Source organism: Takifugu rubripes, chromosome 1 (genome assembly GCF_901000725.2).
Source record: "Takifugu rubripes chromosome 1, fTakRub1.2, whole genome shotgun sequence".
Lineage (NCBI taxonomy): Eukaryota > Metazoa > Chordata > Actinopteri > Tetraodontiformes > Tetraodontidae > Takifugu > Takifugu rubripes.
Genome location: NC_042285.1, coordinates 14515007 through 14541243, shown reverse-complemented (window position 1 = coordinate 14541243; position 26237 = coordinate 14515007). Strand labels below are relative to the sequence as shown.

The 26237-nt window shown below is 41.8% G+C and overlaps 2 protein-coding genes across 19 annotated transcripts in view; one reads left to right on the top strand and one right to left on the bottom strand.

Annotated features, from left to right (window-relative positions):
- Window positions 1-4750, top strand: part of plcl1 (phospholipase C like 1) — a 33627-nt gene extending 28877 nt beyond the window's left edge. Inside the window, exons 10-12 of the mRNA XM_011607476.2 lie at window positions 630-705; window positions 983-1092; window positions 1450-4750. Coding sequence (XP_011605778.2) covers window positions 630-705; window positions 983-1092; window positions 1450-1650 — 387 coding nt within the window. The 3' untranslated portion in view covers window positions 1651-4750. The remainder of the gene's footprint in view (window positions 1-629; window positions 706-982; window positions 1093-1449) is intronic.
- A 234-nt stretch (window positions 4751-4984) lies between these two features.
- On the bottom strand, window positions 4985-25557 carry pikfyve (phosphoinositide kinase, FYVE finger containing). 18 transcript variants are annotated; one of them, XM_011607487.2, is made up of 44 exons: window positions 25418-25557; window positions 24212-24408; window positions 24059-24130; window positions 20910-21074; window positions 20276-20385; window positions 20007-20178; window positions 19598-19805; window positions 18816-18842; window positions 18504-18593; window positions 18259-18415; window positions 17977-18134; window positions 17733-17844; window positions 17400-17547; window positions 17143-17307; window positions 16776-16838; window positions 16574-16703; window positions 15986-16166; window positions 15842-15916; window positions 15635-15742; window positions 15410-15550; window positions 15159-15285; window positions 14256-15079; window positions 13496-13891; window positions 12589-12689; window positions 12444-12515; window positions 12164-12335; window positions 11825-12003; window positions 11378-11491; window positions 11056-11164; window positions 10824-10978; window positions 10625-10721; window positions 9349-9406; window positions 9141-9266; window positions 8848-8968; window positions 8595-8690; window positions 8405-8485; window positions 8165-8271; window positions 8041-8100; window positions 7720-7896; window positions 7454-7557; window positions 7061-7189; window positions 6682-6943; window positions 6519-6593; window positions 4985-5460 (listed from the first exon to the last, which is right to left on the bottom strand). In XM_011607487.2, exons 2-44 carry the CDS (start codon window positions 24390-24392, stop codon window positions 5345-5347), a joined length of 6321 nt encoding a protein of 2106 aa, XP_011605789.1. In that variant the 5' UTR covers window positions 24393-24408; window positions 25418-25557; the 3' UTR covers window positions 4985-5344. The 18 variants fall into 18 exon arrangements, with proteins under 18 accessions (XP_011605789.1, XP_011605797.1, XP_029688458.1 ...); XM_011607495.2 differs by having other exon boundaries at window positions 24212-24405; window positions 25418-25553; XM_029832598.1 differs by lacking the exon at window positions 25418-25557 and adding an exon at window positions 24773-24913 and having other exon boundaries at window positions 8165-8268.
- Window positions 25558-26237: the final 680 nt, after the last annotated feature.

The window sequence follows — 26237 nt, the reverse complement described above, 5'->3', positions numbered from 1 at the left end:
ATCAATTCGTTCCAGAAGTTGTTTCGTAACCTGAAAATTACGTAAGTAGAGACGCATTTTCCATGTAAATGCCCTAATCCGTTCCAAGCCCACAAAAATTCGGACATATATTTTTTTTATAAATCATAAAAATGCATCAAAACATGTAACAAATACATGTTACAATTAGATGACCGCACAATAAATGTAGGAATTCAGTGCAGGGCTTCTCCAGGAACAAAATGAACTTTATTACAGGCTAAACTTACATTAGCCGTCATTACTAGCAACGAACGTTAACACTTGTGGGAACACCGCAATAAATAAAAGTTAACGAAGAAGACGCTGGGATGCACACAAACTTGTACAGATTGACGTCCCTCCTAGCCAATGGGATGACAGGAAGATGCTAGGCGATAGCCAATGGCAGAGCAGCTACAAGCAAGTTTGTGTTCGCTAAACTCCGCGAGCTGCGAGTAGCAGCGGTAGCGTATTTTTGCCTTTCGTATCCAGAAATTTCTTTCGTAACAAGAGGAAATATTTTCCTGTTGAGACGTTTCGTAACCTGAGAATTTCGCATGTAGAGACGTTCGTAAGTAGAGGTCCCTCTGTATATGTTTTAAACACACCTTTTCTGTCGTGCTCTGCAGATGATCACCACCCAGAAACAGCTGATTGAGAATGCAGACGCTGTTCAGGAGAAGATCGCTCAGGTGCAGAGAGAAGGTACGATCAGTGTTTGTTTGACTTGCACACGTTACAATCAGTGTCTCTGTCCCACGTTAATGTGTTTGTGTTGGACTCATGTTGCAGTTGAAGCACTTCAGAAGCACACTTAGTTTTCAGTGTGAATCTGACAGAAAAAGAGTTCTTTGGTAAATTAGCAATTCGCTGAATCCCTTCACATCACATGACTCTTCTGTTCGAGGAGGTTGTGAGTTCTTGAGGCCCGGCAGCCTGTTTGGACCGATGCTCAACTGTTGTATCTGTTTGGCTCCTTCAGGGATGGACTTTCACGAGGATCTGTCTCGACTTGGGGACAAGGAGGGACTGAAGGGACGCAAGCTGAGCAAAGCTGTGGAGAGTTTCACCTGGAACATCACTGTTCTCAAGGTATCGTGCTGGCCGCCTGCCGCAGTTCTGGGATCAGTTTAACCCAACAAATACCCGCAGATCATATTACATTAAACTTGAGTAATATGATTTTTTTTTCATGAATATTACTATTGTTCCTTCAGCTCATCAATAAACATGTATAAGGAAAAAAAAGAGCTCATGATGTCACCATAATTATAAATGATAATAGGATCATGTAGTTTGGCTCCACCTGAATCTTCCACATTACGTGGAAACCAAGATTGTTTGATGATTTTACTGTCAGCAGTGCTACAGACCAAAGCTGTCAGTTATCAACATAACGAATCATGAATCAACAGTCAGTCAGAGGGTGTGTGTGGTTTTGGACTGCAGGGTCAGAGTGATCTGCTACGGGGGGCTAAGATGGACTCCCTGGACTCCTTGAGGCAGCTGGCTCTGGCCTGTGAGGCCTGCGGACTCACCTCCTCCTCTTCCTCCAACTCCTCATCCTCCTCCATCTCAGCAGACCATTACTACTCCTCCCACCCCTTGCCCGGCCGCCGGAGCAGCTCTCACGGCAACGGGCGCATCTGAGGCGTCAGCCATCGCAGGCACAGGTGTGAATGTAGAAAAGCAGATGGAGGATGCTCTGAGCTCAGACCAGACCCGAGCTCACCGGAGCTGACTCTTTAAGCTCCGGTGGCGCTGCTGAGCTCAGTGTGAATGTGTGTCTGTAAAGTTGTCTTTTTGGTTGTAATGAGTTAATGAAGGATGGAGAAAACTGACCCGCTTTAATGCTCCTTCTTCATGGAGTCTTGCTAACGTGCAGAAGGAAACCTGCATCTGCTCAGAGATACGATGCACAGAGAAGAGGGATCAAGGTGAAATATGACTGTGCATTCTTTTAAATGAAAGGGATCCAATATTTACATGTTCTGATTCTCTGCAGCTTGTGTGTAATAAACTAATATTAAGGATTCAAGAACTGTCAATCTCGGTGTCCTGGAATATAATTAATTCTTCCAGTGAGTCACTCTTCTAAAAAAGTGGAACCAAGATCTTTTCAAAGAGCTTCATGAATAGAATTCTGTTGGACTGAAGTATTAAGATGTTTACTTCTTAAATCTAATTTCAGTTGTAGCTCTGCTTTCTTTCACAGTCAAACGACAAATACCAGGGTTTCAGAGCAGTACTGCACGCTTCCTTCTGCAAATGGAGGGAAAAAACCAAAATGTAAAAACCCAAATATAGATTTGGGCTGTTTTACCGGAAGATGTAAAATGAATCCCTGTTGTTCTGATAAGACAGACAGAGAGAGAGAGAGAGAGACACACACACACACACACACACACGCACACACCCACACACACACACACACACACACACACACACGCAGGTCTGCTGTCATTTGGAACTGAAACAAGAGGAATGTTGTAGTAACTGGAGTCTTGCAGTGATACTGTAGTACATGTTGGATCACATAACCTCCACCTGTATGTAGGTTTGTGTGTGTGTCTGAGTGTGTGTGTGTGTGAGTGCGAGAGAGAAGAGATTTGTTTGAGCTCCAAACCTTTAGTGCTGAGTTATTGAATAATCAGATGTGTTATAATATCTAATAGAACAGCAGAGCTAACAGGTCTTTAAAGGCTGAACGTTGTGGTCAGTGATAACATTCCATGTTGATGTACTGTGTTTGTTCTCAGTGCCGGAAGATCATTTAAAAAAAAAAAAAAAAACCTGACTCAAGTCACGACTAACTTTCATACCCACATTTTTTGTAACTCTTGGCCAACACTGGCAGGGACACCCGAAACTGATGGGAATCTGGTGTCGGGTCAGTGTTCACTGTCATCAAATGTCCCCAAATGCTTTTTTATCATCCTTCAGCCTACAGAAAGATGGATTTTAAATCCACGTGAGCATCCAATTCAGGTAATACTTTTTCAAAAATTAATTTCACCCAAGGCATATTGCAGCTGTACGTGCTCGTCATAGTCCGTCGCGTTTGACTAAACATCAATGTTGACGTGAAGGGTGCGGCTTTATTGGCCAAAAAAAGTGGCCAAAAAAAATCATACTTGACTTGTCTTTTAATCTTCAGAGAATAGAATGTAAATGTATGAGCAGTGTATTTCTTTACACATTACACTGTGGGTCAAATACATGACCGATTGTCCAATTTGCATTGACTCCAAACTTGACCTGCTGGTTTTCCAGGTAGGACCGGATGGGTCTAAACCTGCAATATTCCCGTGCATTTCCTGTCTGCTGTTGTGTCTGATGAGAAATTAAGGTTGTCATCAGCTGGAATGGTTCACCTGTGGAGCTTTATAATTGGCTGTGAGCAGCAGATGGGCTGACAGCACCTGCTGTTTCGTCCTATTAATAACAGTCTCTACAGTTCTGTGTGTGTGTGTGTGTGTGTGTGTGTGTGTGTATATGTGTGTGCATAGCTTTCTCCTGCACCCACACACTGGATTTGATGATGAAACATCTCACATCCACAATGGCTGCTTTCTTATTCACCGTATCTCCCTGAAGAATTCTGTGATTCTTAAATGCAGGCAGAATCAGAACTTATAATGAATAAATGTGGGCTGAAATTTCAACGCCCCTGCTCAAATATATGCTTTCCTCTTCTCCCTGCTGAAGCTGCCACTCGCTGTTATCACTGATATTTTAGGTGAAGGTTTGAAATGTAAATTACACGTACTTTAAACGGCGAATGTCATTAGTTACATTCCGTTAGAGCTCATAGACGGGGCTGGAGAAGTGGGGGGGGGGGGGGGGGGGGGGGGTGTATATGAATGATGGATGAGGAGCAGTAAAACAAACCTCAGTATTATGTTCAGCGGAAGCAGTTTGAAGGACACAGCCATCGCCTCCATACATCAACAAACATACGGGTCAGGTTTAAGTAACCAGAGGAGGTGTCGTGAGCACAGAAGCTCTGGTAAAGCTGATCCGGACCTGAACACACAAATGTCAGACAGTGAGTGCTGCAGCAGTGGAGGGCGCCCTCTCAGGGTGCACGCGCACATGCAACCGTCAACCGTGGAACAAAGAACCACCGTCCTGGTAGGTCTTCAAATATACGCCCAGACTTTTGAGAACTGAACACATTCCCACAATTCTTGTGGCCCTAATCGTCTTTCACTTCAGCTTTTGATACTCCAATATTGTAAACTTACCCCAGCGGTATTCTTACAGATAACTTTTACTAAAGAAATTCAGTAGAGCATATTTATTTTCAATCAAGTGTGACTATTACATTTTTAGAGAATTTAGCAATTTAATTAATTTATTCAGGCTATATCGTAAAGAAAAAGAGTTGTTTTTTAACCCGAAGTACAGCCCTGCAACATGTCCAGGGGACGACTGATGTCACCCAGTCACTATTACCTCTTTTTCTCTGTTGTAACCTGGCAACAGTCCCCGTCTCTGTAGGCCTCTGGTCCAAACAGGGGACAGGCGTTTGTTCTGGACTATGACAAGTGTAAAGCTTTCTGTACTGGCCTTGGTGGCTGCACTATTAATGTTGTTTCTCTTCTTATATTCAATGTTTCTCAATGTCAACTGAAGAAAAAAAAACATGGTGTGTATTATTTTTATTATTAAAATGCTGTTTTCTATCTAATATGTTCATAAATATAACGGTATGTGTTCCAGATTAATAAACTGTTTCCTGACCAAACTCGAGTGGTCCTCTCCTCTTTCCAGTCTGCCACCAGGACCAGGCTCCTGCCCAAGGTTTCCTCCTGTTAAAAGGCAGTATTTCCTTGCTACTGTCACATGAGACTGAAGTGATTTATTTGGTCCATCCTTAAAATATCCAGTTTCCTCTCAACCCTGCTGACCTGTTGCTTCTCACACCTGTCGCCTGCAGGTGTGGGGGCCTTGGTAAAGAAAAACAAATTCTCAAAGTGACTCATTTTATAATATCTTTAAGTATTAATCTTTTAATAGTTACATAATCTCTGTACATTTACAAACTTTCAATTACATAAATTAGTTTAGCAAAATATAATAAGACTGAATGATTTCACAATGCTAATAAAATAAACAGCATATGGATGATAATACTGAAGCAACGTCTCAAAGTATAAAAACATATAAATGAAGAGTTCTTCTCTTGTGCAATGGTCCGGCACATCACGTTGGTCCAAACTCAAACATTTCCATCTTGAGGTCTCGGGCGAGAAGGGAATCGCTCTTAAATCCAGGATCTTGTCAAGGTTTTCTGTGCAAAGCAGGTCCATACCGAAGGTTAAGAAGATGCTTGTGCTTCTCAGCAGTTGATGCCAAGACCCGTCCAGTGGTCGGGTACCATCAGGAAGTATTTGTCCATGGCCTCACAGAACCGAGCTCGGTACAGCTCAGGAGAAACAACGGTGGGCATCTTTCCTGAAGATGTGAAAGAGCACAGAAGCATTAGATCCTCATTCACATGCTTTCTCTGCATGACCTCCAGCAAGGTACCAGCTTGTTTTCTCCCAGAGTCCATGAAGACCTGGAGGAATGTTTCTAACACACAGCACCAATGGTGGTCAGGCTTTGGCTTAGCCAAAACAAATACGAGAACGTCCAGGCTAAATTTTCTGTCTGTGTGTGAGTTTGTGGCAGGTAAATACTAGATGACTGGAGGGCTTCATCCACCTTGCTGACTTTATGCAAAACACTAATGTTTCCCTGCCCCCGCTCACATAACGGTTGTGTAAGCAATGCAAATTAGGAGAACATCTCTGTGAGGCATTTACTGCAAACAAAGGACTAACAGGATTTATAGATGCAGAAAATAATAAACTTAAATCAAAGGCACCAGAACAGAATCCAGTTTTTTTTCTTTAGTATCAAACTAATTTTTTCCTGAAGTTCACAAATCAAAAATAATAAATTCTGGATTTGAGAGAATAGTATGGTATATTTATTTATTATGATGGAGGATTAGGGCCACGTTGAGAAAAGAAAATCCACAGACTTCAAGAGTCACAGTCATAGCTTTTTGTGGAAAAAGTGGTAATATCACAAGAAAAAACCCAAAATGTTTTGGAGGCTGGTCGGCTGTGTGGTCCAACACGGTGCAGGGACACTGGCCTTGAGCTGGGCCTCTGGAGCTTAGCGGAGCTGTGATGAACCACTTCAGTGAGCTTAGAAACATTATTATATGATTGAAAAACTACATCGTGGGACTCTCTGAAGTAACCTATAACTTCCAAAAATGCCCCAACGGGCCTCATTTTAAGAACATTCCTCCTCTTAAACAACAGGTCAAAATATTGTGACTTTAATCCTTTAAAACTGTGGCTCATAAAAGCCTGGTTTGTTTTCTCAATGTGGCCCCAATACTCCATCGTAATATATTGATGTAATTTTCAATAACATTCAGTATTTGGCTGATAAAATCCGCCTTTCATATTGTTTTCTGCCAGCTGGTATGAGTGAAATGCAGTAGCCAGACTCACCCTGACCCCCCAGGATTCCAGTGGATTTGACAACCATCTCTAATTTCTTGTCCCAGGTAAACGTCCGAATATAGTCTGCAGGCAAGAGACCACGTCAGCTCACAGACATCAACAAACTCAGCCGCAGGGGCAGCTTCTTAAATTCTCAGGGGTTAAATCTGACCTATGATCCCAACCACCAGCTGGTCGGTGGCATCGTCCCACCCCACCAGCAGGGAGTAGTCAATGATGAGGTGGCTGGACAGGAAGTAGGCGTCGCTGTGTATGGCGGCGCGCAAGATGGACTTGCAGTGAGAGCGAATGTAGAGCGGATTGTCGTGGATCAGCTTCAGTAGATTCTCATCCAGCAGGACCACCTCGCAGCTTTCCTTTACCAGGTCTGTCTTCACATGACGGTTTCTGAGGGAACCTTTCAGGTCAAAGACCTATGAGGGGACGAGAGGCCACCAACCATCATCAGCGTGTTGAATTTGAGGAGTGTCTGGTCTGATAGACACGCGGGAGGAATATTGCACCAGTTCCGTTTGGGCTTTTTGTCCTACCTGAGCCATCTTGCGTCCGTAGAACAGGTTTTCCATGACGAGCAGGTCCAGTTTCTTCTCAGTGTTGTTCTGGGAGTTCTTGTAGCCTATCCTGTAAACTCCGAGAATCTTTGCCAATGCAGTTGGCCTCTGTGATAAAAAGAGTTTGACTTTAACTCCACTGTGTTGAGGATAATAGAAAAATATATAAAAATAACTTATTCTACTTGAGTGAAGTATAATAATAATAGTCTAATAGAGTATATAATAATGCAAACATAGTACAATATAGATAATGAAAATTCAACCTTCTTAATGATAAAATTGAGGTTTTTAGGCAAAAAAAAAAATAAAAAAATTCTGACATTGAAATTTATATTTTAAAGTAAATGGGACGCATCATTTCCTTCTTACCTTCTGCTGCACAGCTCCGGTGATGTAGGTGAAGTAGTGCGGAGCAAAGTCCAAGAAGGACTGCACCTCCAGCCTGGGCATCTGTTTTAGGATGAAACGGTCGTCTGACAACGAAAGACAAGACACAATCCTGAATTAGTGATCTCAGCCTTAATATTTCATCCACTTCTTCAAAAGACCTGGATAATCTCTCAAACTTTTGTCATGAGATTGAAAACTGTTCTGAATGTTCTTATTAAATGCTTTCTTCAGATTCTGAATCAGACCTTCTGTTGCGTAGAAAACGGCCCCAGACTTTCCACCGCGCGCCTGCCAGTTGACACAGTGCGACAGGGAACGCACAAAGTCCTCTTCGGAGCTCTCCATGATCTCCTCACGCATCTTATGAAACTCCTCGGCGTAGTAGATCCGACAGTAAAACTTTGCGCTTGCATCAGAGAACTCTGCAGCGCACAAGGTGGACGTCAGCGACCACAAACCTGACCTGTCCTGAGTGATGGTCAGCTTAACTGAAACATGTTTTCACAACTGTGCCTGATACGTAGCTATAAAGCCTGATATCTTAACATGGAAGTAGAGACACTCACGTAGCTCAATGTGGGGATTCAGGGCCTGCTTCTTCTGTTTGTCTGTTAGGTCTGCGTCTTCTAAATCAAAGAGAAGGTAATGCATCAGAAACAACGTGAATAGTTCATTTCTTTCTGAACAGACCTGGACGCCTACTGAGGGGATCTGCTTCACTGCTGCTGCGGCTCTGTTGGGACGAGGCTGACTCACTGGGCCTGGCGGGGCTGCCCCTCACCCGACTCTCTCCACTACTGGGGAGAAAACCAAACACCCGCGACGCTTGTAACACCAACCTCTTACTAATTCCTTGGGTTCGTTTAGATCACATTTCTTTTTGTGAGATTATTTACGTGATAAATTATTTGGAGTGTGCATCAAAAGTACCTGGCAGCTTGTGAAGAGTCTTCTCCACCCATGTTTGACACCTTGGACAGATCTTCCAGTGCTGTTTTATACTTCTTACAACTTAGGCGACGACATGAAACATTTGTTATTATACATATTGCATTCATCCAAGGAGTCATTTCATAATTGATGTCTATTTATTCAGCAAAGATAAAGGTTAGGTGTTGACCTCAGAGCAAATGCAATGATGGAGCTTGGTTCTCTTTCACACACTGCAATTGGCACTCGCTCATACTCATCCATCAGGTAGTGTTTGTCTGGGTCACTGTCAACACAGAGCACAAGACAAACAAGCCAGTTAGTTCGCTTGAATCGTGGATTATTTTCAGTGCAGTTACATCTTTGTCATTTCTGAGTGGTGCGTATGTCACATTTTCATCATTTACAGCTACTTTACTGATCCAGGGGGAGGCGTCACTCACAATGGGAATGGAATGGGGTTGTAACTGTTGCCGGGCAGGAAGTTGGCAAGGATGGCTTTCATGGTGGATTTCTCCTTCACCTGACTGTCATTGGAGCCCAGCAAGTGTCCATCAAATACATCTGATAAAATAGAAATTAAATAGTAGACAAGGCTGGTCTAAAAAGACAGAGCAAACTGAGCTGTGAGGGGTTGTCTTGATGGTAAGATGTTTCTCCAGAGAGGAAGAACTTTGGCAGATATCAGCTGAGCTGCTGGGGAGACTCAAGAGTGTGTGTGTGTGTGTGTGTATACCTTCTGGGATGCTGACAGAGTCCTGCTCACTCAGGGAAGGACCAGATGTGGCTGGTTCAGCTCCCAGGTCTCCAGGCGAGGGCAACAGAGAGGAGGTTGAAGGCAGTGTGGTGAGGTGACGGTCCTCTGTCAGAACAATGAGTTCAAAATAACTTCTTCTAGACAGAAAATAATTAAAATAGGACAGATTCAGGAAACACCGGCTCACCCTTTTCACCATTCTGTACCACAGGTGAAGGGTTACGTGGGGATGACTCCACAGCGTTCTATTAAATAAAGACAGAAATCAAATATTATAGATGATTATATGATGCCAAACTAGATGTGAATCGTTTCCACTCGAGTTGTCATTTGTTTGTAACAGAGCTACAAAAGTTCATCCCTCTGGTGTAGTCAATGTTTCTGAAGTCACATAATTAGTGGAATAAAGTCCAGCTGTGTCTCTCGGTGTAAAACCACCTTTTCTGATGTTCATCATTAAAGCATTCTTCCTCACCATCATCATCACCGGCATCATTAAAGAGCATGGTACCACAACAAAACAGAGAGACCAAAGAAGAAACTGAGTTTGCCAAAAGACATGTAGGAGACTTTCCCCACAAGTTTGGAGGAAAATGCTCCAGTTGAATTGAAATTGAAAAGAAAATGAAGTTTTCAGTCACCAAAGAAAACACTAAGCCTGGTGCAAACACATCACAAGCATACAGCTAACTGGAGTGGTCTGCAGGAAGCATGTGAAAGCATTAGAACGGCCCAGTAAATGAGAACGGGTGGACTTAAAGAATGCTATTTGCCAGCTGAACCCATCCAACTTGAGGGAGCTGGAGCAGTTCTGCCTTGAGGAAGGGGGACATATTCCAGTGGCTAGATTAGGCCTGCTCATATAGATGCATCCAAAGTGACCCAGAGCTATAATTGCTAGAAAAGGTGGCTCTACAGATCGCAGACTTTATGGGAGAGAATGGTTCTGCACATTGGAACATTGGACTTCCTGTCTGTGAGACCACAGGTGGTACCAGGTGGCAGGAACTCATCCAGCATCATCACAATCAACACTGATATCCCTTCAGAATGTGTGCTGTGAGGTTCCCAAGCCAAAAGATGATGTTTCTTTTTAAAAGCTAAAGAAACCAATTAGTAACCCCAACTGGATGTTATCGTGCGTCTTTCCCCTCCATCCAAGATGTTTAGATTTCAAGACTGCCCCGGAATGCCCTCTACATCCCAGCAGACCCCACCCACCTTCCTCACAGCTTCCTGCTGCCATCAGGAAGGAAAGTGTAGCGGCTTTAGGGCAGGACTAGCAGACTGAAGGACAGTTTTGTCCACCAGGCTGTTAGGATACTGAACTCGCCCCCCCCCCCTTCCTACCCCATGCACACTGCCCCCGCATGTTATGAGGCAACAAACTGAAGTGGGTAAGTACCTTTGCTTGTGTTTTGTGTGTTCTAATGGTGTTGCATGATGATGATAATGTTACTGACCTTGCCATCATCAGGGGCAGTCTGTCTGTGCCTGCCGGGGCTTGGGGGCACTGACAGACGTTTCCTGCCTTTCTCCTGTTGGAATAATTCCTGCAGCCTGAGAACAAAATCGGGACATTCACCACAAAACATCTTGTAAAATATTCTTGACACTGTTATCATCATTGAAAACTGATGTAGCCAAGCGGTTGAGGCGGACCTGCTGTTCCAGTACTGCAACATCTCACACAGACTCTGTTTCTTCATCACCAGTGATTCCAGAGTCGTCTGCAGCTGCTGAGGAGAAACGTGACCACAAGCCTGCAATCGTGCTTGAAACTTTTCAATCCAGCTGCGCAGTTCCGCCTCTTCCATCTAAACACACAAACACAACTGCAACCCAAACAGCCTCTGAGACCAGAGATGAATCAGACACACAAGTATAAACCTACATCTTTCTGTGCAAAGAGGTCCTCCATCTTCTCCTCGCGTGTTTTACTGAAGGTGTCCGTCTTTAGAGATGTGAGACGATCATCTATGGCCACGTAAACCTGATTTACTCTGACAGAGAGAAGAGAGCTGCTCAGATGGGTATTAATAACACTAAGAAATAAAGATCAGTTCACAATAACAAATTCCATCTACACAATTGTAAACATTGTGTTAGTAAGGATAATCATACAATCTGATTTACCATGAATGAGTTATAAATCTGTTATTACCTCAGATTTTGTATGTAAATAGATGAAGAATGAGTTTTATCTATGACATTACTTTTGAGAGAAGTCTTTCAGATCCTGCCCCAAGTTGTTGATCGAAGGACCCTGATTCCTGATGAAGATTTTGAAACGAGGAAGACAAATCTCCAGCAGCCTCACTGAGGTGTAACTGGGGACAAGATAAAGTAATCAAAAGTCCAGCTTTAACAGAAGAAGCTAACTGACCGTTGTCCATCATCATGCTGGTTAACCTTTAGGGTGCTAGCCAATTATTGACCACGACTGAGGCCACATCATTTAATTTTAACATTTTTACATTCCAGTGTGTCACAGCAAAGACACTAGTCTAGTAGCTGTAGCTCTGAGTGTTATAGCTCCACCAAACTGTGCAAATGTACTGAACAGGATTAAGTTGCAGGTATCTGTTGTTGTTTCTTTTAGAGGCAGATTAAATTTTGCTTGACATGGTGATATGGGTGCATTAAAGAATAAGCTGACCTACCTGAAGGAAGCCACCATTTGGTTGTATGAGAAGTACTGGTGGTAGTCTTTGTGGATGGAGTGGCCACAGGGCTCTGCATTGGCCCTCCTGGTGTACTGGTGGCCGTAGAAGCGAAGCTCCAGATATTTTGCAAAAGACATTGACCATGAGTCATTGGATAGAGGAACCACTGGTGTCACCTTAACACAAAGGCAGATGTGGAGACTATTGTAATATTGATCTTGTGGCTGATTAATATATATTTTTAAGTGGAGCATATAGAAATTCAAGCCTTTACCTGCAAGAACTCTATGTTACATTTTAATTACACACCAGTGTGAACATTTAGTGAGAACTAACTTGTTTGCAGATGCGGCACCAGGAGTAGTTGAGAATGGTGTGCTGGTACCCCGGCACAGGGGAGTCCAGCTCCTTCAGTACTATCTGCACGCAGCCGTTGCCATGGACAAAACGCCGGATGTGGTGCACCATGGGGGTCTCACAAAATATACTGGGGCACTGGTATGATGGCCTAGAAACAAGCACAGACTCCTGTTCCAATTCACAACCTCTCATGACACAATCTCAGCCACTTATAATTAGGTTGTTCTCCCTAAGCAGTTTTGTTATTTTGTCTCACCTAAAGCAATATCGCTCCAAGAATACACCAAGGCAGAGGTCATTCTTGCCATAAAACTCCATGGTAACAATCCTGTTGATGAATAAATGAAGTGAGCGGAACAGTGGCACTAATTTAATGGCCATCTCCTGCAAAACCAGTTTACCATGGGTTGACACAGGGGTTGGGGGCATTGCTGGACTGAGTTGATGAACTGCTAAAAAGCACACAGAGTCTCTGGTGGTTGGTGGGGTTCAGACAATCCAGCTGAAGACACAACATACAAAGTAAAAAACAGAGAGCCACAGCAACATAATAGCATACATAAAGTCCCTTCCCATTTTCCTGTAAACACAGACTAGCAGGTCAAATTTTACCGTTAATTAGAATTAATGGTCATTGACATTGAAATGTTTGTTTAAATGTTGTTTTTCATATTTTTACTCTAATTTTCTGCAATTCTATGTACCGGTATTCTCCTTTATCCATCATCTTTATTTCTACAAGAAATATGGATCAGTAATGTATTATTATATGTTAAAAAATAATTTAAAAAACACATTAACACCACTTTTACATCTAAACTGTCAAAATATTAGGACATCACATATAGATATTATATCGATAAAATATTTAAAATAAGACATAAAATAATAAGACACATTAATTAACAATGGATATGAGGATTTGGGTTAAATATTGAAACATACTTAATAGGGTTCATCATAAAAAATGTTTAGATCCCAATAGTCATTAAAATAATTACCGGTAAATAACAATGAAGTATATGTTAATTACTGCACACTAACATTTTAAAATGTGGAGCAAATAAATGAATTTGTAGATTACTATTCTAAATAAATATTCTCTATTATTTTATAGTGATTAATATAATAGTGAAAATGGTATCCTTATGATTGCACGCAGCTCAATTGGTAATAAAAGCAAAAAAACTAAAGGACAAACAGACAAAATTTAAAAGACATGCATTGAATGAGAAATCCTATTTTTAAGGGAAGGAGAGTATAAAAGTGCTAAATGCTAATATAAATAATTTTTTTATCAGTTCTCACCTTGGGGGTCCAGTCACTGGGTTTAGTTGGCTTCTCCTCTTCGCTGTCAGTCTTTACTGGTGCTCTGACCGAACCATCACCTGGTCTATTCTGGCCACTGACCGGAGCAGAAGAGCTGCTTATGCAAAATGGATCAGTAGCTTCGCTGTGCTGGATACGTCCACCCTTTGCTCTGTAGTCTGCAACCATTCTGGCCAGACCCTGGCTCCTGTTTACTAGTTCAACGATCCGGGTGCTGGTGAGACTGTGGGATGGCAGGACACTGACATGCTTTGACGGGGGGCCACCATTCGTTAGGCTGTTTGCCAGGGAGGGAGTGGACTCCTTAAGGAGCTGCCGCTTTCTGCGTCCATCCAACTCTTTAAAGTCCTTGTTGAGGAGAGGAGACAGATAGACCTATAGGACATAAATAACACAGGTGAGCAAAGCAGACTAAAGCTGCCCTATTTAAAACTCAGTTGTGTTAAAGTGTTTGCTTTTGTACTGTCACTGTGGTATCTGTGTTTGCATTTATGTTGACACATCTTGGCCAGCTCAGGTTACAGTTTGAGGAATAACAATAAAAGGGTAACCCCCTCACAATAAAATAACGGATAGGTTCAGTAAAGCAACAGACTTTGACAATGTATTAAAAGTGATGAGTATATAACAAACAAAGTCAGAACGACTGCCTGAAGGTAATGTCTGAACATTGTAAATATTTAGCATGGTACAGCAGTGCACTGCGTTAAACCTCCTCAGAGACAACAAAAAGAGGTACCTGTTCGGGAAAATAATCCCTGCTCGGGCAGTGCATCCCAGCAGGGGTAAGAAGAAATGGTTTCTCAAATGTGATGAAAGGTGAAATGCACAGGATGATGTCCTTAAGTTCCTGTTTGAAGATAGCAGAGATGGACTTGAGATGGTCATCTGAAGAAGCAACTTCTTCAGCCACAAACATCCCAGTATCATCTTGCAGGGGGTCTCGGAACAACTTAGGAGTAGGAATATCAGAATCTTCTCCATCTTCTAGGTTGGTTGATTCCTCCTTTGGGCAGCATTCCACCACCCCTGCCTCAAATGCCCCTGTTAGGCTGTCTGAGCCCATTTCTGGGGTTTCTTCCATGATGAATGGTGGAGGAACTGGCAAGCATGGCGCACGAGGGCTTTGGAACGGAGTGGAAGACTTTGTCGTGACTGTGTCAGTATTAGTGGTCTCTTCCACCATAGAGGAGAATAATTTAGGATCATTTGTGTCCTGGGAAGTGTCTACATCATTGGCAGAGGGCACCTCCTCAGGTTGTCCTTCCACTACAGTGTCTTCATCTTCAGAACTCTTCTCTAGTTTCTCCCTGCTTGCTTCCTCATCTGCAGAGCCTCCGTCGAGGAGACAGGGAAATGAAGTGCTCTGGGACAAGCTGGGCGGCATGGCAAACTCATCCATGAGGAAGGAGATCTCCAGCTGAGAGTGGTAGGCCACACACACCATTAATCGCATGATCTCCTTCACCCTGGCTAACTCGTAGTCTGAAGCACCACGTAGATTTATGGAGCACCCGAGATGAGCAGGACATCCTTCGAAGAACATCAGAGTCTTGACCTCATCTGGGAGAAGAGATCATTAAATTAGTGATTTCTGCAGCAGCATTGAGCGTCTGAGGTGTCAGGTAGCTGGATTTCTTACTATTGGCCAAAGGGAAGGGCTGCATGTAAAACTTGTGGCAGGTACCCAGACGAGGTTTGGTGAGTAGCTGGTCCATGGACATGACAAGGTCCCCCTGGGTCACACAACTCACCCTGTCCAATACTTGCTAAATTCAAAAAGATGAAAATTTGGAAAAAAAACCCCAAACATGTTTTGTCTAGTAATTACATAAATAAAACACTTGGCTTGTGCAGTTAGGAGTGCTTGAATCAGACAACGCCTTCACTGACCGGTTTGACATTAATGACCAGGGTAATGCCGTGTTCTAGCAGCATGTCCTGAGCTATACGAGACACCGTTTTTTCCACCAGAACCAGAGTGGGCCGAACATCCACGATACGTTGCACATAGTTTTTCAGAAACTCTCGTTCCTGAAAGATCATTAAAAATCTCTATTCAATTTCAGAGGACTACAGTATCTGCAGAGGTAAATTGGAGTTTCATGAGTCACTGACCTGCAGCACGATGGGGTCGATGGACGTGAATTTGGTCTCTTCCCTGTACAGATACTCTATTGAGCATTTCAGCAGCAGAATTTTGGGGTTCTTGATATATGGGTTCATCTAAATACATTCACAAAATAAGTTATGCTTAAATTTTCATAAGAAACAATGACTGTGACATTAAAAAAAAAAAAAAACAGCAAATGATCTGTGGCATACCTTTTTGTGGGCAATACTCTTCGTACACACAAAGCCATTCACTACAGTTGAGTCAAACTTTTTTCCTCCAGGAATCTAAAGAACAGTTGAGTTTAGAAAGCTGAAGCAGAGGACACCGATCTGTCTAATTTAATAACGACTCACCTTTTTGATATGGACCAGTTGGCGGATGTCCATGTCGTCATCACTGTTGCGAACATCAGGTCGAACTGTCTGGACAACCTGGCGAACCACAGGAACGATAATATCCCGCCAGGACAGAGACAAAGACTCGCTGTAGAGCAACTGCTGCAGCAGCGCCATCATGTGGCTGTGATTTGCCGAGCTGGATGTGGAAAGAATGAGAAACGAAGCAGTTAAGTCACACATCCAGCCGTTCCCTGTTAACACCTGCTTGCCCCTAATCCTAAAGAAAGTCTCTTATCAACCTAAAACACATGTTTTTAGATCGTGGGAGGAAACTTGAGTGACAAAATGCACACTCAAAAAAATGCTCCAAGCTCAATTTCTACATTGTGGATATTACATGAAAACACATTAAAAAGGAAACTACTAATTACAAAAGATATTTAATAATATAATATTGAAAAACAAGTATTACTAAGGATTAACAATGACTTAAAGATGACAACAGTTAAATGTGTCAAATGGTTTATTAAGTTAAAAATTCATATATAATCATTCAAGTAGGGGAAATTAGACTAGAAGAACCAACAGAATTATTTGACTCACAGCAGCCTCTCCATAGCCTTCTTTTCTCCATTCTCCTCTCTGAGCTGGTCCAGAGAGCTGTGGTGCCAACCCAGTGGAGTAAACAGCATTTCTTTAGCCTTCTCCTCCACACGACGGTTAAAGAGAGACTCTACGAGAACATAGGGCCAGGATGAAGGAGATGGAAATCCAGATATTTGAACAAATCATCAAGAAAGCATACCTTTGATAAAGGCATCACTTATAAGGATGTTCTCTCCTCCATCTTCAGACGCCATAATTTCAGCTGACAGATAAAGCAAAAGAGATGCATGAGGTGGCTACAGTGAACAAGCTCAGCAAAACACAGCACGTGAAAGGAGAATTATTTGTACAATCTGGTGACAAGGGTTATTATTTACAGAATATCTGCATTTTAACAGTGCTGTTTGCTTTAAACCTGAATAACCTGACAGGAAAGATAATAATAAACAACAACAATCTGATGGTTACAGTTACAAATGCAAGATTCCCTTTTAAATATTTAAGACATTTATCTTCTTAACTCCTCAATGAGCCACCTTTCACAGTTTTAGTGTGTGAACTTTTACATTTGTGCTCCAGGGCGGGGAATGCCTGGGGACACTTGGAATCTTTCTTGATTCGAAAATTCACATTGTTTTGCTCCATGTTGAGGTTGATGGAGGCAGCTGAGTCACTGTCTACTGCTGAGTGGACGCTGCTGACAGATGTCCTCTTGCTGGGCCCAGCGGAACCTGCACAGCAGACGCAAGAAAAAAAAGAAAAATGATCAAGATTGGGAGCTGCTGTGAGCCAAAAAGACTTTGTGAAAGCATTCAATACATACTAGGCATGGTGTACTCTGTGTCGTCTGCGGGCTGCTCGGTGTCGCTGTCATCGAATTTGATGTCCTTGAACCATGACGGCTCTGAATGTCCCTCTAGTGAGTTGACACTATCGCTGTCCGGGGAGGGAGTTTCTGAGAACTCTGTACTCTAAAGAGCAGACATACACATTACACCACAGGGAGAAGTCCTACCAGATATGGCTTCTGGTCTTATCACAGATTCATTCTGAATCAGTCAATATCAACATGTGATGTGTCAAAACTTGATTTGTGTTGTGCTGGTCTGAAACAATGCTCATTGTGATTAATTATTCTGTTGTCTAATGTGGTTACCTGAAGTGGTCGATAGAGAGCATACTCATCTCTGAATAGCTGATCGTGGTGGGTGACACAGTCGAGCCAGCGGCCATCCACGAGTGCCTGACCTATGGCAATAGCTTGGACCCTACAAAATACAAACATCATCTTTCTGCATGAGAGGAGAAATAAAAAAAACACTGGCATGCAGATTATAGTAAATAACAGCAATTACTGAAATAGAAAGTGTAGATAAGTGATTTCCTTAGTGACTGGATACCTGTTGGAAATGGTGCCATTTCTTAGCAGCCAGTTGACGAGCTCTTTTCCCACAATGCAGTTGGGGTAGGTTCTCAGCCAGTATCTGTGGTCCTGGAATTCCATCCCTGTTCCATTATGACAGATTTTCCTCCATAAGTCCTTCAACTGGGAGGAGTCCTGGTGGGCATTAAGTCAACTTTTTTTTTTAAAGGAGTGATGTGCAGTATACAAACTAAAGACTAAGACTGTAATTTAAGGCTGATGGAAATCAATGAAGTAAAATAACTTATAAAGTAAGTACCAGTAGTATTTTACGTTCCTCCTCACTGTGATCTAATTTTGTCCCAGCCTTTGACACCGACATGGCTCTGCTGGTAGGGGGGCTGACGGAGCTGTCGTAGGAAGGTACCATTGATGACCCAGAGCGGTCAAGTGGAAGTGTGCTGATGCTAGCAGACCTATAGAACAAACAAAAAGGGCTGAGTGATTGATTAGAGTACCATATATGTAGCGTTACCATACAGGGCAGACGAAGTGCAGGCTGACCTCCTCCTACCAGGTGATTTTCCTACATCCTCCTGAAGTCCTGTCAGTCTGGAACTGAGGCCGCTGCTCTGAGGTTCCTGGTGAATCATGCTAGATAAGAAAACACACAGCATACATTCTTATAAATGGACTCTTATTCTTTGTGAGGTAGCTTTTATTTAATAATTTTTACCTGCTAGCAGCCTAATTAATGACCACAAATTAGGCATGCAGAAGACTATATTAAATACAGAAAGAAAGCACTGGCTTTACTAACACACGGCTAAAGCTCCGACAGATGTGCAAGGACAATTAACAAACAGCAAAACTCACTTCTTTCTCATCCCAATAGGTGTTTTTCTATGCCAGGAGAGAGGAAACACATTTTTTGAAGAAGGCTTGAGAAAACGAATAGGAAGCACAGCAACTCCAAACAACAGCAGTATAAACAGTACAGCATCACAAAATGGTTTTATTTCCAGATATCTTTCAAACATCCATGCTAGCGATCGGTTAAGGGTTGAGGAGACTCTTTGGTACGTGCACTTCAATGATCAGGATTTTCTCATCTACATTACAGGCCTGTCACAGACAGTGACGAGTCTTACTTCAAGCTGGCAAACTTTTTTGACAGGTATCCTCATTAGGACGTTGATATTGCATTTTCAACAATGATTTCTGGCCATGCATGCAGATGGTTTTAAGGAAGAACTCAAAACTGACACACGACAGATGGAGCAGCTTATAAGCAAAATCAAAATGAGGACAAAATGGATGTGAAAGGCAACAACTGCATTGCATTGTTATGTTGTGGCAGCAGGAAGAATGTAAGGAACAAATATGTTAAATGGTGAGCAGACAGATCTAACCACAGCACCAGCAATTACATCAATGTCAGAAAAAAGTAAAATGCAAATGACCATACTACAGATAGTGTTTAGATAAAAGTACTGACATTCTGTTCATAGGCAGACTGAAACCCTAACAGGCACAATGGTAATCATTTACTTTAATTAATTTAATTTAAAAATATGTGTTTAGCTGGAATTTGAAGTTGGATTTCATTGTAATGCCAGTATGTGCGTGTGTGTGTGTGTGTGTGTGTATGTGTATACCTCTGCCATGTTAAGTCTTCCTCTAGGAAGATGTTCCTGCTGGCCTTGCGCCCCCCCACAGGCGTCCGTGGCTCACTGGGCTCCAGCACACACACAGAGCTCGGAGAGTCAGTCAGGGTGTTCAAGTCTTCGCCGATGGAGCCCGAATCAGCCGAGTGGGCGTAGCTCAGTGCCAACTTACGGCAGTACGTACAGGCCCGCAAATCTCCTACAAACAAAACAAGTAGGTGAGCGTTTAAATGTTTCAAAGACAATATTTTAACTTATAAGTTAAGACTAAATTGTGTTAAACTTATTTGGTCTTAAGTAAGATGTCCTGAGTAAGTAGAAAATGCTCTATATGTGCAAGTCTATTGATTAAATTTGAATTGGACAGTGATTTGTGACTCATCCCAAGAACAGCACGTACCTGTGTAACCCATGAACTTTCCAGGGATTTCCTGGTTGCAGCAGCGACTGCAGAAAATCTGACCACACAGTCGGCAATGGTGGCGGCGTCGGAAGGTTGTGAACTTTTCATTGCAGTCATAACATTCTTTACACTGGCTGTCCGGCATCCAGTACTGCTTCAAGTCACTGTCCTGAGATCGGTAACCACAAGATTTAAACTTGATTTTTCTTGAATCCCAGAGAGGCACTGATTGAATTAAGTCGACATGAATAGGTGAGAACTCTTACCTGGCTCTTTCCCTCCATTATTTCCTTCAGCCTCTTCAATGCAGTGCGAAGTTGCACAGCAGTTCGAGGGTCGTGATTGCTTAAAGGAGTCTCTGATTTCCTGCTGCCATCTACAGTCACAACAACAGAACCATGAGAGACAGTGGACGAAGGAGACAGAGACAGAGACAGAGACAGAGACAGAGACAGAGACAGCATTCAACATAAACACTGATACGAACCTGTACAGACATACCTGGAATGATCAACATAAATCTGTGCAATCAGTTAAAGCCTAATGAATATGAAAGTAGGGATGCGTGATATTTAGCAAACAAAACAAAAAAATCCACAAATGAAATTTTTTTACCAATTTGCGCATTGTCTGGGGTAAAAATTGTGATGAAAGACAAGGTCCATGGCGCTATCACTGATCCCTCATCTTTCTTTTCACGGCAACTCACAATGACACATTACAGATAAATCAATCAGTTCATGTGTGACTCACACTAACTTTCAGAACACTAACAAACATTTTAGGGTAGAGCCGATCTACTTATACCTTCTTTGGAAGGGTGGTAACATTTTATATGACGTACTAAATGGTTGCTACTGTACGTGTACGTGTGCGTGTGCGTTTATTTTAGGAGCCTACCTGAAGCAGCAGAGGTCCTTTGAAGGTGATCTGGTTGTTTTCGGGGAATCCTGGCAGTGTAGAGGGAATGGGGTGGGCTGGAGGACCAGCTCCTCCTCTCTGATAGAGGGGAAGGGGATGGAGTGTCTGATTTCTCTGACACTGTTGAAAGAGAACGTCCCTCCTCTACAAGACACACATGCATACAGGTGTGTACATGTATACATACTGTACATACACATCCATACATGATTGTATGAAAAGTGGGTTAATTTGTCAAGACAGAGATCGGATCATTTTATATCACACAAGCCAGATTTACTATATAAAACATCAGAGATCACTTATGTAAATTCTGCCTATTAGTAGAAGTTTCTCTTCCTCAAACCCAGATCCAGAGGTCCGTATCTTGCCTCAGACTTGATTTGTAAGGAAACATTATTCGTGTCTTCCTTTTGAATGCTGAACAACCCAATCTGGATGTTATTTCAATAAAAGGTAACCATCCACCTGTGTAGTGACATATCTAAATAATTCACATCACATCGACCAGGAAACCCCCGGAAAGTTCATCTGGATTTAACTGGCATGGCAAATCTGACACACCTTTCTATTTCTATTGCCAGCTTTTAACAGATGTGTCACATAATATCACATTTAATCTTAGTGTAGAATAATTTGTACCAACATAGAAAATGATCTCTATGCCTCTTGTATAGTGCTACATTTTTATTTCAAAAATGTATTTTAAACTGTGAAATATGACTTTGCTGCTACTTATTTACTATTTATGACATTAATGTGTTTACTTAAGCTATTTATAACATTTCTTAAACCATTTATCTACATTGCCTAGCCTACAAAGGTCCCCACCTTAAGCTTTAATTGCAGCACACATTCCCTGCAGCATTATTTGGAGCATTTGCAATTTCTTTCCATCCAGTGTTACATTATTAGACCTTGTATCTTTGATGTGAGTCGAACCACTGCACAAAGGCTTCTCCAGCACATCCCATAGGTTCTCAATAGGGTTAAGGCCTGGACTCTGTGGTGGCCAATCCATGTGTGAAAATTATTTCTCGTGCTCCCTGAACCACTCTTTCACAGTCTGAGCCCGATGAATCCTGGCTTTGTCATCTTGCCATCAGTGGCCCGGGCCATCAGGTAAGAAAAAAATGCGCTGATGGAACAATTTCTTCATTCAGTATATTCAGATAGTCAGCTGAACTCATTCTTTGGGCACATCATGTTGCTGAACCTGGACCTGGGCAACTGCAGCAACCCCAGCTCATATCTGCCCCAACAGGTGTCTCACTTCTGCCTCTCCTCTTACCCTGATGTGCCCATCACCCAGGAAATGGGTAAATCTGGAATCATCAGACCACATGACCTTTGTCCATTCCTATAGAGTCCAATTTTTATGCTCCCTAGCAAATTAAAACCTTTTTTTCCCTGATTAGCCTCACTGATTACTGGTTTTCTTAAGGCCCCACAGCTGTTCAATCCCAATTTCCTGAGTGCTCATACTTTCACTATTAAAAAAACAACTTGATTTCACCAAACATTTATTTGATCAGTGACCCTTCTCAAACAGACCAACATCTTTTCTGTGACTACAGGATTTGTCTTTCAACATGGTTGTTAAAGAAATGAGAAGCTACTCATTGCATCTTGTTGCCAGCTGAAAGTTAATTGCTCATGCCGTCATTATCCAATAGAAATATCTGACCTATCTGACCAGGTAGCAACCTTTTTTTGGCCAGGCAATGTGCCTGTGCTGGAGAAGATGGTACATGCTGGTACATCACATGCTGTTTGGATACAGGAAATTGGTGAATTTCATATTTAAAAAAAAACCAAAAACACATTTTAAATAAAGACAAAATAAAAACAGAGACAATAACCTACAATAGTTAAAGTAGAATTTGTGAAATTTCAGAAAGTTTTGGGTTTGTAAACAATATGTTTTTCCTTTACTCCATTGTGTAGCATTAACCCCGGGTCTAAACGCATAGATTTGTACACTGCTGCATATTAAGTCCTTTGCAGTGGGTCATTACAGTCTACACACTCATGTTAAAATCAGAGGATTGGTAACATAAAATATTAGACCAAGAGAAATCATGTGAGAATTGTTTTTCCACTTAGTCCCACATTACTGGGACTTTACACCATAATTCTAAATTGAAAAAACTTTTTTTTTTAACCCAACCTTTAGTAGCTTCCACAAGGCTTTCAAAGGCATTAGATATACCAGTGACAATAGTGGCATCTCCAACAACTAGACATCCCTCAAAACTTGATGGAAAGACCAGAAGAATATTGTTTGGTGAAGCTTTGGGGACACCTACAGCAAAATGAAAGAAGCTGCAGGAATTGAAAATACAACCGTCTTAAATATGTGAAAACAATTTAGATGGGATTAGATTCAAATTTCCTATTATTACATGTGTACAAGTGCAAGATAGCAGAATTTACTGTCGCTTGGCATCTAACCAGACATGCAGTTGGCAGCAAGTGGCAGCATCATGCTTTGCAGCTTTATTTATTTTATCTTGAATACAGACTTTATTCTGGGGGGGTTATGAAAAGGTCCAAAGATCAGATAATTTTGGCACAAAGCCTTTAGGATTTCATTTAAACGCTGAAGATGAATTTCACCTTTCAGCACAATTATGACTAAAACCATGCATCCATGCCCTTCATGGCTTCGTAATAAGATAATTAAAGTTTTGGAATGGTTCAGCCAGAGCCCAGACCTCAAAAGAGTTAAAGATCTGTGGTGTGGTCTAAAGAAGGCTGTGCACACGACATACCTGGTGGATTTGGAAGGCTTTTGCAAAACCACTAAACATACATAATATGTTTTTATTTGTCACACTCACAGATTTCAGTTTGCTTTTCAATTTAATTGTTTGAAATACAGGCTACATTGATGAACATGAATTCTGACATGATTTCTCTTGATATCATTTCGTTCAATCACAAAAACCCAACATATTAACTGTGTGTGTGTGTGTGTGTGTGTGTGTGTAATTTCCAACATGAAAACAAAAAATAAATCCCATCTGCATTTGTTTCTTTTCAGCACTGTCATTAGAATTAAATTTTTTTTAAAATCATCTGACCTGAAAATAGGGAAAGGAATGTATGTGTAATATTTAACTCACTGGTTCCTGGCATCAATCCAGACAGGCCCTTTCTATCACCTGACTTCACAAGACTGTGGTCACTGCCTGTGACTTCCATAAAAAACAATTTCAACCTTTTTGCACATGGAAATAGAAAGCGTTTAAGGAACAAAATGCACATAAAATGCTTACCTTTGTTACTAAAGCGAAATAGGTTGACAAATGAGCTGTATGCTGAACGGAGCGGGGGCTCATCCTGCTCGGGTGACAGTGGCTTAAAATGAGTCAGGTGGGACGGACTCACGGGCAAGGTGACGGGGGTCTCAGTGGTCCACTCCATTGAGGATGAGGATGACTTATCATCAGCAGCCATGACACTGCTGGTCCTGCTACAAAAAACAACAACAAAAAAAAAAAACTGCAAATGATGTAACGCACATGTAAAGAGAACATCTGATCAGATTGTGACAGGTGTCCTCATAGGTCAACACCCTATCCACTGTTCCATAATTAGTTTACTGCAAATCGGAAATCAGTCTACCGTGTTAATAAATAAGCATAGATAAACAATTGGTTAACCCACAAACACATACTTATATTTTTGACAGTCCCTTAAGTAAATGTAAAATCGGCAGACAGCAAACTGGCTCCCGCTTCCAGGTGACGAAAAATTGGTGAGAGGACTCTAACTTATTTGGATAAAAGTGTAACAAAATATCAGCTTCTAGAAAAACAAAAGAATGTCATGCTTACTGAGCCATGGGACCGTCGGTCTGATTATTAGTTATTAAATGAAAAATGGTCGAATCCTTGCTGGACGTAGCTTTAAAAAACGCCGCTATACGTGTTTACAGTTAATGATTTATGTCATTTCACAAGCAGAGGCAAAAGAAGAAGTAGCAGCATCACGTCCCCACCACATCATGTGACAATAAGAGGCCGTACAGTGGCTCCCTGCCTGTGTTTTGATTGTCTAACAACACAACCGAGCCCTCGGCCTTATCCCTCATCATACGGGATAATGTATACAGGATATATGGGGCGATCACGACTATTGTAGTTCTGTTTTGAAGATGTCTTGTTTCACACAGGATATTGACATTGCAAAACTTGATTAGCAACTGTAAGCCCCACATTTAAATATATAACTGAACTACTAGTGAACTGGCTATCCGTGGTATTTAACCACATAGATGCAGCTGGAACGGACACGTTAAATGATTCAATTGGAGCAACTGTTTCAGCTGTAATTTAGCTACCGTTAGTCAAACATCTTCGTATGTACAGTATCATAACTAAGCTATCTCTACCTAGCCTCTTATGCTAACTCCCCGCTATTTACACGCACGGATGCGTACATATTTATGAACTGCCATGCAAGATAAAGAAGACATTTACCTGTTTGGTATAAAGTGATTACTATAGATGCACAAAACTCCTCACCGACATTTGTAAATAAAACACATGAAAAAGCCGACTCCCTTACTCCAACATTAGTTCCGAGTGCTGGAAGAGACAAGACCCTCCCGTCCTCTGATTGGTTCAGTCCTCCTCCGGCCCGCCCACAACTTCACCGGATTGGCTGAGATAGGGACCAGACCACCTGATCGGTTGTTATAAAAAACAGGCGAGCATGACATGACTTCCTGACTTGCCCGTCTTGCGAAAAATAATAAAATAATAAAATGTCACTTTCCTGTACGCAGGCAGACTTAACGAATCGAAGTGAGCTGCTATGTGGCTGCTACAGTAAAAAAAGAAGGCAACTCTTATCAGAATGACACACATCGATTTAGGATTATGTGAGCAATTGCTTTCCCCCCCTCTACTATTTTTCAACTACTAATTTAAATGTGTTTTATATTTGTGTGTACAGTACACATTTTGCAGTCATGAGACGTGTTTCTGTTTATCATCGGTTTATACGAAGCACATTAATTGGGAGGAGATGTAACTCAGATAGGTGGTCCGTTTGATATCTGAAGAAAGAGGGATGTAGTGGAAATAAATACATTATAATGATTTCTGAGCTACTTAATTTGTTGAGATGCTTAATGAGTTTTCATGAGCTGTAAATTAAAATAAATAAAGGCTTGAGATGTTTCATTTTTGTATATATTTCATTTTCTAAATGGCATTAGAGAAATTATTTTTTCTTTTACAATATATTTTAGTAAACAACTGAATTTTGTAAACAGCAAAAAGAACAACGCATTTT